The sequence below is a fragment of the Numenius arquata genome, chromosome 2 (assembly GCF_964106895.1).
Source record: "Numenius arquata chromosome 2, bNumArq3.hap1.1, whole genome shotgun sequence".
NCBI lineage: Eukaryota > Metazoa > Chordata > Aves > Charadriiformes > Scolopacidae > Numenius > Numenius arquata.
The window spans coordinates 54376848-54393596 of record NC_133577.1 but is presented as its reverse complement, the minus strand read 5'-3'; the positions used below and the strand labels follow the sequence as shown (position 1 = coordinate 54393596).

At 40.1% G+C, this 16749-nt stretch overlaps 1 protein-coding gene across 1 annotated transcript in view; it reads right to left on the bottom strand.

The window, feature by feature from the left end:
• The window catches only part of CFAP61 (cilia and flagella associated protein 61), a 109470-nt gene that overhangs the window by 41058 nt on the left and 51663 nt on the right, over positions 1-16749 (bottom strand). Inside the window, exon 17 of the mRNA XM_074162612.1 lies at positions 3854-3952. Within this exon, the coding sequence (XP_074018713.1) occupies positions 3854-3952 (99 nt within the window). The remainder of the gene's footprint in view (positions 1-3853; positions 3953-16749) is intronic.

Below are 16749 nucleotides of genomic sequence, written 5' to 3'. Positions count from 1 at the left end.
AAAAGATTAGTCATTATGAAATACTCAGTTACAAATTGACAACTTTCTGCTAAACCCAACAATCCCTCCCAGCATTGGGCCATACAACCACATAATTTAAAAACAAAGTCAGAAATAAATGTTTTACTCCGCTTTTTATTTGCAGGCTGATGCGAGGAGGAGACTTCTTTCTGTACCTGCAAAGAAGGTATTTCAACAGTCTAATTCTTTCTCCTATACAAGACTCCCTTGCTAAGTTTTTTTCCGCTTTTGCTTCTTTTGGTGTTCAACTTCACCAGTAGTGGCTATGGTGAGACACAAATGCAATGAAGGCACCACTGGCATTTTAACATCCGTGTTCAAAAGTATTAGTCTGAAAAGTTCAGAAATAAATAGAAAGCTACGAAAACAATTGTAAGAACTAGAAGTTAAAGGCAGAGGTCTCAAATTTTCTCTTAGAGACCTCTTTCCAAATGAACTTTACCAAAACACACGAATGCAAAATTCTGAAAACATACTAAACTGCCCCTCTAGCTCCAAACTTTCAAAAGTCTCTAAGATGCAACTGAATTCCTCTGCAAGATGAACTGAATATTAACAGGCTATCCGAAAGAAGACAAAATTAGCAGGTAAATGAAAGAAAGAACAAGACAAACAGTGCAGATATGAAAAATATTAATCTTCACTAATTTGAACTGAACAAAAGTTTATTCTTCATGAAAATGGGGAAGCAACTTCTATAACTTCAAACCATTACCTTCAGTGCTCGGTTACAAACAATATAAAGGTTTACCTGTTTTAAGAAGCAGAGCTTCGTTCCATATAGTAGTTATGGTTTCCCGGGCTTTTGGTCCCTTGAACGTCTTATGGACACAGTGTTGTCCCAATGAGACCACTCACAAGAAATCTGATTTTGAGGGAGTGTATAGCGCACACATTCTGAGCACCACACTCTGGCAGTGTTAATTCAATATCAGTACCAAAAAAACTCAGGGACCTAAAATCACCTGTCAATTTTGAAAATCTCAGGCAAGGTTTACTTTTGCAGCTCTTAAATTTCAGGTGTGTTACAGCCTGTTTTCAGTGTAAAGTATCATATATATCCCTATGTATGATGGAGTATCAAAGATCTGGAAGCTGCTATTCAAAACGCCAATTTTGAAGCAAAACCCAAATGGAACAAAAACTCTTTAATGCCTCAGTAATGAAAATTAAAATTATTTCCAAAGGTCTTTTATGACTCAGAGTATGCTCCCACCCTGCCCATCTAAGTGCGTACCAGACTACTTAGTTATTATTGCATTTGTATCACCCTCTCTGCTTAATAGACTTCTGGAAAGACAAAGATTCCTGAAGATAAAATACTTCAATAAAGATGTACAATAGACACATCATTATAAAATGTATGGAGGACCAGAGAAATACTATTTTCAACGGGGTCTGTTATGACTTCTGAATACCACTGAGTCTTGCAATAGGCCATTATGAAAATACATCGTACGTTGCTGGCCATTCTGCAAATCCAGCTAGACTCAACTCAATACCTTCCTGATACTGAAAACCTAAACCAGGCAAAATTCTGTTAAATTAGGTTCTTTCCATAGAATTGAAGAGTAATGCTAATCTAAAACCAATTTATACATTTGTAGATGGATGGACCTGCAGGATCTAGTGAAAAAGAACGCAACAGGTTTTAAACAAGCAAAAAAAGATGAATGGCTGGTGTAACACAGATGTGTGACATGGGAAGAGGATGGAACTTGCACATCTTGTGTGAAAGGAAGCCAAGTCTCACCCCGGCTGGCAGTTCACACCTAAGAGACGTGATAGGAATGGCCAATAAAGAAATCCTGGGCTTCACCCAGTCTGTGATCTGAAGTCACTGCAGAAAAAGTCTTCCATCTACCAAATAAAGCTCATGGCCATTCAGAGGCTCAAGAACTTTATTTTCTATTGATACCAAGTGATGAAAAATATTCCACTTTCTTCCACGGGACTAAATATAACGTGATTAAATAGAAGGGGACTCAGCTCGTGTTCAAGCATTTGATGCCTTTATATTATACCAGTGACTGCAGCAGAGCACGCCGGAGAGAGACTCACCACTAACAGCTGTTATTTTGACATTAGTACCAGAACATACACTCTAAAACAGAGCTGATTGGTACACATTAATTGTTGTTACCGAGTTCCCAAAATTGTCATACAGGATGCCACAGAAACAAAGTTGCTTTCATTACATGAAGAATGACCAGGCTTTCTGAGGAGCTCTGCAACCTCTGTACTCACAGATATCAGAGGCCAGTAAGTAAGGGAAGACAACCACTGACAATTCCAAACTGTAATCATGCAGAAATCTATAAATAAAATGGACATCGAGGACAGATGACGGTTTTCAAAAGCACCTTTATAATTGAGGTGCACAGCTCCCAGGAGACTGACACTCCAAAAATCACAGGGATGCTTTCAGAAATCAGACCCTGCAGAGGTCAATTTTCACTCTTAATCTGCTTTCAAATTTTAACAGCTAATTCTGGTGAGGCAGCTATGGATGGCAACCTTCCATCAGGAAGGATGTTTTGTTATTACAACTCTTTTTTACAGTATACTTAGGAAAAAAGAGTACATGTATTTATGTGAGCATGTAATCCCTTCATTTATTAGATTTGTACTTAAAAACACTCCTTTCTACAATGAAAAAAAAAAAATTAGGTAACTATTTATAAAAAATTCCTTGACAGGGAAAAATTCCACACAAGATAAGGTGGTTTTAAACATGTTCACATCACACCATTTTCATGTCTTTGTAGAGATTTCATTTTTAAGGTTCAGCAAGCAGACATTGAGTTGTTTTGTCATTTAAAGAGTTGGCCCTTTAGTGCATTGCTGCCTACTGAGTAAAAGATTTGATAAAAAGCAATGTGCAGGTTCCAAACGTAAATAAATATACTAAGTTAATTCCCCAGCTATTCAAAATAACCAATCAATCTAATTCTAGGCTTCTGACTGTCTACAGTGAGGATTCCAAAATAAAACCATTAAAACAAATATGCTAAATTTAAGTGAGAATGATGTGCTGTGAATTTTCACAAGGTGAGATTTTATCCTACTAAATGGAAGATATTTTAGTTACTGGCAAACAAGAAAACTCGTGAGATGTTTGACCGCTCACTAGACACAAACATAGCTGCCCTTCACAATCTCCTCCTCAGCTGTTTTGCACCAGACTTACGGCTCTGCCAGCCCAGGGGAGGCAAACGTGAGGGACAGCACTCAGGGTGGGACTGTAGACGGAGTTCCACAGTCCAGTGGCCGGCACACAAATAGCTCACAAGCAGCAGAAGTGCTGCAGCACAGTTCTTCCCAATTTATCGGCAGCAATAATCCTAAACTTTCCCCTGTATACTCAGCCAAATTGCCGCTGTTATCAGTGGGGTCTGCACCTCGCCACGTGGCTGCTGCAAGTAGATGGCTGGTCACATTGCTAATATTAATTCTTATATGTTCTTTTATTCAGCATTTTTTGGAACACACTTCATGGAAGTTAAAAATTAAATGATATTTAAAAAGCAAGCATACATCTTCTGTCATTTTTCTTTAACCTGGAGATTTAAACAATCTAAAAAGTCTTGGAAAGCAGAGACCAGTGTCCTGGTATAATGCAATGGATTGCTGTCCTGAAGTTACTGCTTTAGCAGTATTTCCACAGTCATAATTATATTCAACTCCCTTCACATGTTGTATAGAAAGACTGGATTATTTTGAAGTTATCTGTCTGTGTATCTATCTAAAATTTAGGACAAGTTCACAAAGAATTACAAAGTGTTATTTTTTTCCTTTGAAGCTATGGAAGTGTTTAGATATTAAATCAAACCTGTTAATTAAAAATCTTCTATGTTTGGAGCCCCGTAGGTCTTTTCCTGGAAGGCCGTGAATTGATATCAAGGTCAGATTGTTGAACTTCAGATGGGGACTGTGGAAAGAAAAACAAAATGCCACAGTTGAAGCAGTGTAGGTTTGCTGAGGCTCCGTTTGGTACAAGCGTAATGCGAATGCATTTCAACGTATGGTTATACGCGGTGTTTACATCTCAGCTCCCCAGTCCATCACCGGGACTTTCAAGCTGTACAGCATCCAGCACAAGGTCGTCTCAATCCTGACAGAGATATTTAGACTCTCTCACGTAACTAACGAGCTCTGTTCCTAAGACCTTGCGGCAGGACTTACCTTCCATGACTACAAAAGGCATTCTAAGACCTCCAAGTCTTTGCTCAAACACCTTTGCTGTTCCTAGCTCACCTTCTACAAGCTGCAGGAAAGGAAAAAAGAATTCCTGACAACTGGTAATTTGTCTCCTTCCTGCAACAGGTCTACTGAAATTAGGAGGGCCTATCAAAGGAACAGCATAAATTTTAATCCCGTATTCAGGAGGATAGAGAAAGCAATTCCTTTACACAGGCCGGGTACAAACTGTTCTGTTGTTTTGCTAAGACGCGTGTGTCTTTGGACACAAAAAGAAGAGTACTTTCCACCATAGTTTCATTAACACCAGAGCCGAGGCGGGGGGGAACGAGACTGACAGTATGTTGAACTAAATGTGATCTGACATTTAAAAACAAATAAATATTATGAGTGATTAAGCCTTCTAATCTTCAAGGCTTTCTGTAAGTTAAGTATGGATTGATGCAAATGGTACAAAGGAATCAGAATGTTTTTTATCAACCAATGTTAATTTGTTATTCATACATTTAAAAAATATATTCAAACAAAGTTAAAGGTCATACTTAAACCAAGGAATTTCAAGGTTATGGCTGCCCCTCTCAAAATGCATATTAATAGTTTAATTCTGGATTATGGATTATCTATGGTAAATCTCCATGCATACTCAGGCCGAGTGCAATGTAATAAATAACCTTAATGTAACAGAGTGCATATATTTATACAGATTATGGGCCTGATTCTCATTTAAATTAAGGTCACTGTGCAGAGGTGGGTGTAAATAGAATTTGCTCTTCATTTATGGCCACATTATGCTGGCTGAGTGATACAAAGTGGTCTTCATGTAAATGAGAGTTAGCCTGATACATTAAGCTGAATTTAAAGTGTACGGAATGCCATCTGCACTCACGGAGCGCTCCTCGTGGGGTGCAAATGGGAACAATTACAACAACTTTACGTACCTCAATAGTATGACTCCTCAGCATTTAGTTTACATGTAATTATGAGGAAAATTACTACAACAGTACATAAACATCCTAGACGTTCTCTTATCCTGCCTGCCCTCGTAGCAATGAAGTTTCTTTTCAGCTTAGAGCTGAAATCATCTCTGTACGCGCTACGTGGCCTCTTGCCAATAGGTCTCCAAATCCAGGTGCTACAGTGACATTAAGTTTAAATTACATTAACAATATTTAGGATGAAAATGTTGCAAGCAAGCGGCAAAACGAATGTCTTAGGCAACATTAACATGCCTCTTTTGCATGATTGCACTATGATGCACTTTATTGATCTGTTCACATACTATTTTCTTCTGCAGATGCTCTACCTCTATTTAGTCCATACACAGTCATCCAGTATTTCCACAGTCATATGGTATTTGTTCAGTTCTTCCCCATTGAGCGTGAGGCTTCAATTCAGACCTTTCACTCAGTACGATTTACTAACTAATGATTTACTTCTACCTCAGCGCTCCCATGGCATTCCCATATGCCCCAAACATTAATTCACGATTCCCATTCATTAATCTTGTAGGCATCAAAATGTTGATTAGCATCTCCTTAGAATACCGCGATGAAATGGGTCATATCTCTGATTCTCATTTTACATTGAGAAAAATCAAGGCACAAAGAAAATTGGATTAAAGCTACCAAAAAGGCACGCTGCTGTTGGAGGCAGAACTGAAGAGACCCAGAGGCTGGTACCTGGCACTGCCCCCCCTCAAAGTGTGGGCACACGGTCCTCCCGGCTCCAAGGAGCTGCAGCGCTCCATCCCCCATTTCAGGCAAATAACGGTCACATTTTCAAACAGAGAGGTACAATTCTCCTTCAGCTAAGAATCAAAGTTTGTGAAATGTTTAAGCACAGGCTGCCACTTGTGAAAATTATCAGAATCTTTGAATAAAACAAGTCAAAAACCCTAGTATCTTGTATTACAACAGCTGGATTTCAGAACTGTAGATGATACGCCTAACCTGAGGATTTTAAATATATATACAGGCACTTAAATACAAGCCTGAAAACTACAGGCAAACTGTTGGTGCTTAGCCACAGTTACTGCCAGGCACTGGCACACAGAGCTACAGGGAGAGAACAGCTCTGAGTATTTTGAGCAGTGATTGTTACGCACATTACCACACTCCGTACCATTCTCCCCTTTCCTCTACGGAGCATTATTATTTCCAGGCTAACAAAAGGATGGTTTATTTATTATGGCTTTTGATTTCTTACTGCTGCCTAGAAGCTCTTAATAACGGAAAAACAACAAAGGCTCTGAAAAACAGGTAGCGCACGTCAGGAGAAGGAATGTCTTACACGCTTCCAATATATATAACAATGCCTAGTATGAAGTAGGGTAAAAGCAGACGTTCCCATTTGGTGAAAAAGTCTTCAAGTTAAGAGCCTGAACCAACGCAACATTAAACAAGTGCACCTGCATTTTAGAAGCACATAATTCCAGCAGGGATTTATGTTGCTGTGGATACAAAGGGAAGAACAGCTCAAAGATACTGGTAAAGCAGGGAGGGATTAGAGTATCTAGGGAAATAAGTAAAAGGTATTGGGTTTCACTGCAGAGTTCTAGAGGACAGCTACAAAAAAAAGTCTAAACGCTCTTGCCCTCAAAATCAAATAGGTTTGTCACTTTACTATGAGCATAATCAAAGGAACAAACAAAAAAGTTTTAGTATCATATTTATATATACTCTGGCATTTGTGAATCTGTTAGAATATTCCTTGCTAGCTTTTCTTGATGTTTTTCCCCAATGTCTTGCTATCTTTTCTTTTCCTGTGTGTGCAGTGTAATGATGGAGGCTTGGATGGTGGAAACTGCCTGAACAAATGATTAAATTAATTGCTTTCATTAAACCCCTCATTATCACAAAAAATAAGTCAAATCCCTTTTGTTACAAAAAAATAAGGTGAAGTAGCCTACATGAACCCAAGCATTTCAGTTTATTTGAAATGAAGCATCATGCCTTCCCCCCCCCCCAGTCATTTAAAAAAATTAAAATAAAAAAGGCTGACAAAAGATAATGCTTCATCTGGCTATCAAAATCGGTAACTATGTGCACTATTCTCTTGTACGCATAATCTTTAAAAAGTAACTTTAATATCTGAATTTATAAACTATCTAGAAGTAAAGTCCTAATTATACTGTATCCTCAGCTTTGCTGCAGTAGAGCACTTGTAAAAAATGGCAGTTCTAGATCATTCTAAAAATGGTAAAAAATAGTCTGGTTTCAGCCTAAATGCTGAAAACTTAGGAACTTAGGTGCGATAAATTCTTGCATTAATGAAACTCTGAAATCAGAGAAATCTCTGTCCTGCAATAAAAAAAAAAAAAAAAAAAAAAAAAATCTTAAGGTTTTTGTGGGGAGCAAAGAGCCCTGAATTAGAGATGATGATAAAAGAGTCCCAGCAGGCAATACCCTGATGTTCAAGGCACAGAAACGCAAAGTGCCCAGGTAGAAGTCTCACTGTAAAAGGCAGATATAGAGAGTAGTTCTCCTTTTCCCAAATAATACAACAATTTATCCAAAGTAAGACTTTTTTTTTTTTTTTTTTTTTTTAAGGAAAGATTAGCACCCCAAGCATTTCAAGAACAAAGTAATAGGGACATGACTTGGAAAATAAACTTCCCCAAAAGTGAAAGATTTTCTAACAAATTTACCAGCTCTATACAAAACTACAAATATAAACGCTCGGCTTAACAAAGATTACTAATATTAATAATAACACAGAAAACTCCACTCATTCATATTTTCACTAAAGGATAAATATGTTACTTAGCACTATAGACGTTGAGTAATCTTTACGAGTAATAACACCACTCTACTAAATTGCTTTTGTTTGCTTGGACAAAGCCCACTGCTTTTGCTGGCCGAGCTGTAAAAGCCTTTACCCTTCTCTCCAATTCCTCCCACTCTCTGGGCAGCACTATTTGACTCAGACAAGTAAGAATCAACACGAAGTCAAGTATGAAGATATGTGAAAACACAGCAAACCCGTTTCCCTGTATGATGCCACACGATGCCATTCTAGTAGCATGAAGGCTCTGCAACTGATCCTACAACGCGTGGTTATTAAGCTTTCAGTAAGAGAGTCAGTAACAGAGGCAGCAGAAAGGGGTTATTGTTTGTATCAACAATTACCAAAAGCGTCTGTTCTCAAGAACCTTATGTAAGTGCATCAATTACAGACCTCGGAACAGGATTTCAGCTTAACTGCTGACCAACAGCTGTCCATCTAGAAGTTATCCCTCTTTAATTACGAGTAAACAAAGATAAGCCAGTTCTCCATTGGCTCAACCTTAGGAAAAAGTGTTAAGATTGTGAATGAATTTGCTCAATGAAAGAAGGGATAACAATAAAGTCTTTACTGGGACACTTCTCAATGCAAGGGTCAAGAAAGGGGTTTTTCACATATTCGTTTGTTCTATAAACTGCGCCCATGATGACTCTTCCTCTCAAAACCAGGGATAGACATATCAAGAACACCACCAACTGAAATAAAGAGATAAGTGAATCTAATTGTCAGTATCTCACATTTAATTTGACTGCCACTTCTGACACCAGGGGACAGATCAGGCAGTTGGTTACTTTACTGGGAGAATTCACATATTTTTCTTCCCATAACATGACTATTTCCATTCCAAGATAGGCCACAATACTGGTGAAATTCACCATCCTTTTTCATTTCAGAAAACACTCTTCTAAATTGTTCAGAACAGAGTTGTAAAGGAAAATGTTTGGTTCTGATTTTGATTCTAAAAAACATTCAAGATGTAATTTCTTTAAAAACAAGAGCTGCTTTTTTTAAATGACACCTCAGCAAAATATTTTGTCATGTCTCAATAACTTCCTCCTGATATCAAAAACCCTTGTATTTTGGTGGAACAGCACCTTTTATTAAACTTCTGTTTTATCAGAAACTTCCCACCAGGTTTACTGGTGATGAATTTTATCAGATGCTGTATTCCAAAGATGAGCAGCCACGAAAGCCACCACTGTCACCACTTTTGACATCTTAGCAAGAATCCATTAAAAAGGTAAATAATATTTACTTTGACCTTTGACCAACACCCTTCAATGATGCTGTGTTTCTCTCCCCCCAGCTGGCAGCTCTTCTCCACTGGGTTTCTCTCCAAACTCCAAATCGACGGTTTGACTCCACACAGGATTTGGGGGCACGTCCTTAGTGAAGTCTAGTGCCCACTATCACAGGACCAAAAAAACCGCCCACAAACTTTCCATAAACGTGTACCAGTTTGAAGATAACTACATTTTTTGCCCCCACTATACCTACTGGAAGATGTTCTCTTTCCACAGTGATAACTCTCTCTAACTCCTAGCCCATATTTGTCGGGTGCACATTTATATCTACTTGAACTGGATAAGGACATCAATCACGAACTTAAATAGTTGGTATTTTTTCATGTATAAGATAGGCTTATTCTTGCAAACCTGCTGTTGCCCCTGGAACTGTCACTTTACCTCCTTTCGTCCTACAAATATTTTCTGCTTCTTTCTTTGCTCTCACTGCAACCTGTGTCCCCCTCTGTGCCCCTAGCTCAGGCAGTATCCTTTCCCTGTAGCGGTCAATCTTTCCTCAACACCCTGTCTCAAAAGCTGTTCCCTAGAATCATAGAATCACAGAATGGTTAGAGTTGGAAGGGACCTTAAAGATCATCGAGTTCCAACCCCCCTGCCATGGGCAGGGACAGTTCCCTCTCCAGTTAAATTTTTATTCTCCTGCTAGGGTAGATAATTAGTCCTCTCACTTTTTTTCTTTTAAGTGGTTAGTCCTACTTTCCCTTCCATCTTGTAATTTTAATGCTTGTCTCTCTTTTGTCCTCTGTGCTGACCCTATTCTTGGACAACACAATAAAAAACATTAGCAACTTTGACTCTGTGGCATTTCAATGTAATTATTAATTTCTCCTTTTTAGGTAGCTTTGCACCACCACACGATCTTGATTTCTCTCTGAACGTTACCAAACATGTCGTTTTCCAGTTTCTTCTTTCAAATTCCAATCCACATCATAACTCATTTTTCTGAAACAACTCAGCCACCCTTCTGTCATCACTGCTTTTATCCCTTCTAACCGCCTCTCATTTTCCAGTAACAGGTTTTGCTTTCCTCACCTATGTCAACTCAGCTTTCCCTATTCTTTTTTGCACCATTCTCCTGTAGTGATTGTGCCATTTTACTGTAATTCAGTTCAGTCTTTTTCCCTTTGTTAGACTAATTTTTCTCCACGCTTTGCTTCTCAACCCATATTGACCTTTGCAATTTTACCACTAAGCTCTTCTATCTCCCTTTAACCACCTCTCGTTCAGCTTTCTTCTCAGAAGTCTCTGACTCTGCATCTTGCCAGTACTTGCAAGGTGTGTACCAGGCTTTGAACGCGCATAGCAATTAACACACGTAACATGCAAACACGAGTACAGCAAACACGAGTACAGCAAACACGAGTACAGTAAGCTCGACATGAACCGGCAGTGCACGCTGGCAGCCCAGAAAGCCAACCGCATCCTGGGCTGCATCAGGAGAAGTGTGGCCAGCAGGTCACAGGAGGTGATTCTGCCCCTCTACTCTGTGCTCGTGAGACCCCACCTGGAGTACTGCATCCAGCTTTGGAGTCCTCAACACAGGAAGGACATGGACCTGTTGGAAGGGGTCCAGCGGAGGGCCACGAAGATGATCAGAGGGATGGAGCACCTCCCCTATGAAGACAGGCTGAGAGAGCTGGGGTTGTTCAGCCTGGAGAAGAGAAGGCTCCAGGGAGACCTCAGAGCAGCCTTCCAATATCTGAAGGGAGCCTACAGGAGAGCCGGAGAGGGACACTTTGTCAGGAAGTGTAGGGACAGGACAAGGGGTAATGGTTTTACATTGGAAGAGGGGAGATTTAGATTAGATATTAGGAGGAAATTCTTTCCTGTGAGGGTGGTGAGGCACTGGAACAGGTTGCCCAGAGAAGCTGTGGATGCCCCATCCCTGGAGGGGTTCAAGGCCAGGCTGGATGGGGCTTTGAGCAACCTGCTCTAGTGGAGGTGTCCCTGCCCATGGCAGGGGGGTTGGAACTCGATGATCTTTAAGGTCCCTTCCAACTCTAACCATTCTATGATTCTATGATTTAAGAGAAAACTTTTAATGTAACTTAAAACTAAGTCTTAAGTTCTTGCTTATTTACGTATTTGCCTATTCGCTCTTTCTAGTGTAATATCACTTCAGGCTCAAATGTGAACTGCCTTAACATTCTGCACTGGGAAACACTGCAAGCAGAAAGTGAATTTTTGTAGCAAAGTACAAACCACATTTTGACTCATGTAACAACCCAGCTGCAGATTTCTTAGGAGGCTCTTTCTAAAACTATAGTGTTCACTCAAGATCTATGGTATTTCCAGGATCTAGATTATTAAAATCATCGTGGCAAAGACCTTACAGCATGAATTCTTACGTGACAGAATAGGAAAAATCTAAAGAGCTCTTTCCTTGGCCCATACAAAATACATAGCTGAATCAGAGACATCCATATACTTACGTGGGAACATCTATAGCTACAAAGTTTACAAGATTAGCACCAGCAACCCAAATGTACGTTGGCTTTGAGTTTGACCAAATCAAAGTACCACCTAACCACTGCTTTAGTGAGAGCATTTCCTTACTAAAATTTCAATTTCTGTTCCATAAATGTTACAGCATTTCGTTCTGTTCAAAGTATAAAAGAGGGCAATTATTTTTCTAGACAGAAAATGAGGGATATCCGCTGGTGGGCTGGGTAGTTACAATCTCTAGCTGTTTAATCACCTGGCAGATTTAAAACCACAGTTGAGGGACATCAGCACCATTTTCCACAAATAAAGAGACCATAAATTGGGCAGTAAAACTAGAATGTGGTTGACATTTTTCTGCTTTGTCTGTTCCTGTATGAATGTTTCAGTGAATAGCATACAGTGCAAATTCCACCTTGTTAATAGGACATTTTTAATATTATTGACCAATCACGTTCGAACCAAGCGGGCTTTTTTCTATGGCTGTCTATTTGCCAGACCCCAATTTTCCATATTATTGCAGAGCAGATTAATATTTTGACTCTGTGATGTTGCTTGGTGCATATTTGGCAATGCTGCCTTCACAAAGATGAAAAAGTATGCACCTAGAAATCCCATGGATGTCAAAAGATAGACTTCCCTTGAATTTGAAGGGCTTGAGATTTGTACCAACGTTTTTGTCCTAGTTTATGGCCAAGGACCATACATTCTCCTCCTGACAGCTAGAGCCCGCAGAAAGAGAAGATGCTCATAAAAGTTGCATGCTCTGAGGCACCACCCCAGTGCCACATCCTCTTGACAGAAAGCTGGCAGCCCAGGAAGGACAGGGACGTGGCTGGTGGAGGAGTCAGCTGGGCCAAAATTCCTGATCTCAAACATCTGCACGTAGCAGCTGCGGATCTGGGCCCCGCAGCACCTCCAGCCCTGGCAGCCCGATGAGCACAGCTGCCTCGCTGATATTGCATCCCTTAACGTAAAACAGCTCTGAGAGGTGCAGCACCACAAAGCTCATGTAATGCCCGTCTCTTCACCAGGGAAACATGATACTTCTCCAACAGCTCCTTCCCAAATGGCCCGTGCCCGGTAGCGTGCGTGAAACCGCAATTATGCCTGATTCATGCAGGGATGCTACTGACCACAGCACTCCTAGGGAAACGAACTGCACAACGTGATGTGTTACAATTCACAATGCAGTGCTGTAACACGGGTACTGGAAGCAATTGAGCTACAGCACAGGGGAGATCCATCTAACCTAACCAATCTCCGTCAGAAGTTTGGGGAATTTAGATAATATAGCACGCGGTAAATAGTCACCATCTCATTAATATATCCTATGTACTCCCAACTCTCATTTCAATAGAAATGCCGTTCAGACTTGTCTCCTTCCTGGGATCTGGAGCGTAATCACAGCAATCCAGAAAAGGAATCTTAAAATTGCAGCTCATCAAGCCTTCAGAAAAACCAAGCAGGTACCTTCAAATAGTGATCTTTGTTTGCCACAACCCTCACTCTGCCCGTTAGAGTACATACATATGATTAGGAATCAAACCAACACTAATCACTAGAGGCAAGGATCACAACTTAACCAGCCAACTCATTTTTTCTGCACTGTAGTAGCCTGAAGAGTCTTCTGTACTTCAAAATCAACCCATAGGTAGTTTATACACTGCTTTGAAGAACTCAGTCACAACTCACCTCCACAACAGCTCTGGGGGACAAACTTCAAACAAAGAAAAATAAATATGAGCAGAAGAGAAAGTACATCTCCTTCATCACTTTAGCAGAGAATTGGAAAACCTAAACGCAGTGTTTGCACTTGGAATGCTTCTTTATTTGCTTTGAACTGCATTGATCAGAGAGCTGCCAGATGCTTGGGTAGTCAGGTTACCAGGCTCTGTACAGAGCTGTGGAAACAGCCATGCTAATGTCACACTCCGTGTCACCAGGAGAGCTACGACAAATACAAAATATTATTCTATAAAAATTCTTGTGACTCATTTCTATTTTGAAACAGGCCTTTTAGGAGAAAACTACCATTTCCAAGATCAGTTTTAACACGCAACAAGAAGCTATGAGTATTCATATATAAGTAGTAACAAAAGAAAATCTACAAATACTTACAAATTTAAAGTCTGAAAGATTAGTTTGGGCTCAGACAAATGTTTGCATGTGTTTAAAGGGCAAGTACTTTAATTTGAAAAAAACCTGCTTTAAAACTGAAAACTCTCTCTAAAGCAAGAATATAACTATAAAATAACCACATATCAATGCTAACTGAGTATCATTTTTTGGCAGAGGCACGTCAAATGGCTGTTAGGAAGGCTGATCTTGACCCACATCCTCTCCCCTAGTTCATGTCTGGTATCAGTCACTGACACTGTTCATTGTGATCCCGACTGCGCAACAAGGCGAGATATGACCTATCTTATTTATCTCTGTCACAACTTGATCTCTATTCACCAGAAATGATGGAAGGCAACAATGTCTGAGGGACGCAGGCCTGGTGACACCGAACACATGGTCGACTACAACATTGTTCTGGATTTGCCTTGGTATGAAAAAAAAGGCAGTCAAAAGGAAGCACATGTATATCAATTCATGTGGCAAAGATAGATAGTATAAAACAATGAAGATCACTAAACCATTCATTACATGTTAGCTCTGTGATCAGCAAGTAAGCACTAACTATTTAATTAGTCAACTAATTAGTGACAGGCAACATGGAAGGCTTCAGATGTTCTCAGACAAATGCAAAGATAAAAAGCCTAATTAAACAGCAAGCATTATGCTAACTATTGCCAAACAGGACAGATGTGCAGGATATTGTATAATACTGTGCTGCCAGATAACGGTGGTTGGAGCTGTTCCGTCAGAAACCGTGTTTTAAAAAAACCCTGCAATTTCGAAGCTAACCTTAGATACCTTTAACTCACAAAGGGAAAAACTGGCCTGCAGACAAAAACTCACAGATTTACTGTGTTAGATTCTAATTTTACTTTAAGAAAAAAGTGCAGAGCTTTGACAAAAATAAACTTTAATCCATTTGCTTTTTAAAGGCAATAATTAATTTAATGCAGCCACATAGAAAGGGAAATATATTTCACAACATTCTCATACAAAATATTGTGATCTTAGCCACCATTCATTTATTGCTATTTTGTGTAGCACATTACGTGTATTTCTAACCTCCTCGGAGAGTAAGTCATTGTTTACACCAGAGGTTGGATTAAGGAGGTTTTCAAAACCATGGATTAAAAAGGGTTTTCCCTGTAATCGGAAGACAATAACACTTTCCATAGCTATATGCAAAGAGGTGGATAAAAAGCTAATTGGTTCACTACACTGGAACCCATGACAAGATACTGCTGTGAGCAAGCTTTTTGCATTCTTGCAGCCAAACTTCAGTCACCTGCTGTCAGGGCGTACTGGTTCGCATGCTGTTCCGTGAATCAGCCACCAGAATAAAATGAAAATGCTTTTTTTTTTTTTTTTTTTTTAAATTGCATGTTCTTCTGGCCTAATGCTGCTGCCATGACCATTGTTCTTAAATTATCAAAGAAAACTAGAAGAAACAAAAAAAACCCCACACCCTGCCCTCCTGGTAAATTAGTATTTAGCAATGAGGTTATTTTTTAAAGCATCTCAGTACTTGGGAATATGAAAAGATTAAAATGCTGGGCTATAACTTACGCTCATCAGGATATACAGTTAGGGGAAAAGTGGCTTAATTGAGGATTATGCAACTCAGTATCCCCAATTCTAGCTGTTCACACGTTTTTAAATAAATTATTTAACTGCAGTTGATATTTCTCCTACTGAACGTCACTTCTAAGAATTGGTATTTGCAGAACTCTGAACTGAACTCATTATTCCTTTCATATTCATAGGTACTGACATTCTGCATTAATGAAAATAGCAAATAATTTTCAGACCAAATTTTCATTGAATACTTGCAAGTTGAATATCTAAAACAGCTTTTTAATTTACAAATTTAGTATTTGCATACTTGATCTCAGTGGGCATGACAAAAAAGGGGGTAACTTTTTAACAACTTCCTTTAGTCTTACATCAGACTCCTTTTTTGGGTCTTCATTCGTGACAATTTGTCAATGTTAGTGGCTCATTGTACTGCAAGTGTAAATGAGGGCACGCACATATTTACCGGAATGTTTGATAAAACTCTTTTCCGTGTAATTTCCCACCCCCCTCCCCAAGACCGAATCACTCAAGAAAAACTTAAAAGAAATACATCTTGCATTTTAGCTTAACCTCTCTCTGGAGTTTCTTTGGATTGATTCACTCTGAGGCTGAAAGGGCTTTCCCCCCACGTCCTACAACAAAGGGGAGGCAGGAGCGCCAGGCAGCTCTAGCAGTTTGGAGGGCCGTGAACAATAGATGCCGAGACTCCGTGTTGCTGGGCTGAGCTGAGCCACTTTTTCACAAGGGGGGTGGTTTGCTCTGTTGCAACTCTTCCTTTAGGAACCGGACATCGCTCAGGAGTTTTACACGGCTTTAACAAACGGGCTGATGCTGCTGCAATTTATAGGCGCCTTCTCTTAGTGCTGGAGAGTGACCTAAGTCCTGGCTTTGTGCAAGGGGAAGCATATAATTGCGCTGCCCAGGAGGAGCCTCATGCAGGAATTGTGGGAATCGCAATTCCTTCCCTGCTTGCCACGCTCCTGCGGGGAAGTTAATTACTGCAGCAATTTGTGATGCGGCTCTCTTCCCCCTCCTTCCACAGTATCTCAGCTCCGCTGCCCAGCTCCCTGCCTGCGGGACGGCAGCGGCCGAGGCGCAGCCTCCGGAGCGGCTTTGGCACCTGGACCCGCCGACAGCCGGCCCTGCAGGAGGAGGGAGGCCAGGCCTCCATCGCTCCCCTGTTTCTTGAATAAAAAATTCATACGCGCCCTAAAGAAAAGTAGCCCTCTAGCTGAAAACACATGTCTGCATGCGATTACGCTCCGAGAAAAAAAAATCAGCGGGAGGTATTTATCTGAAT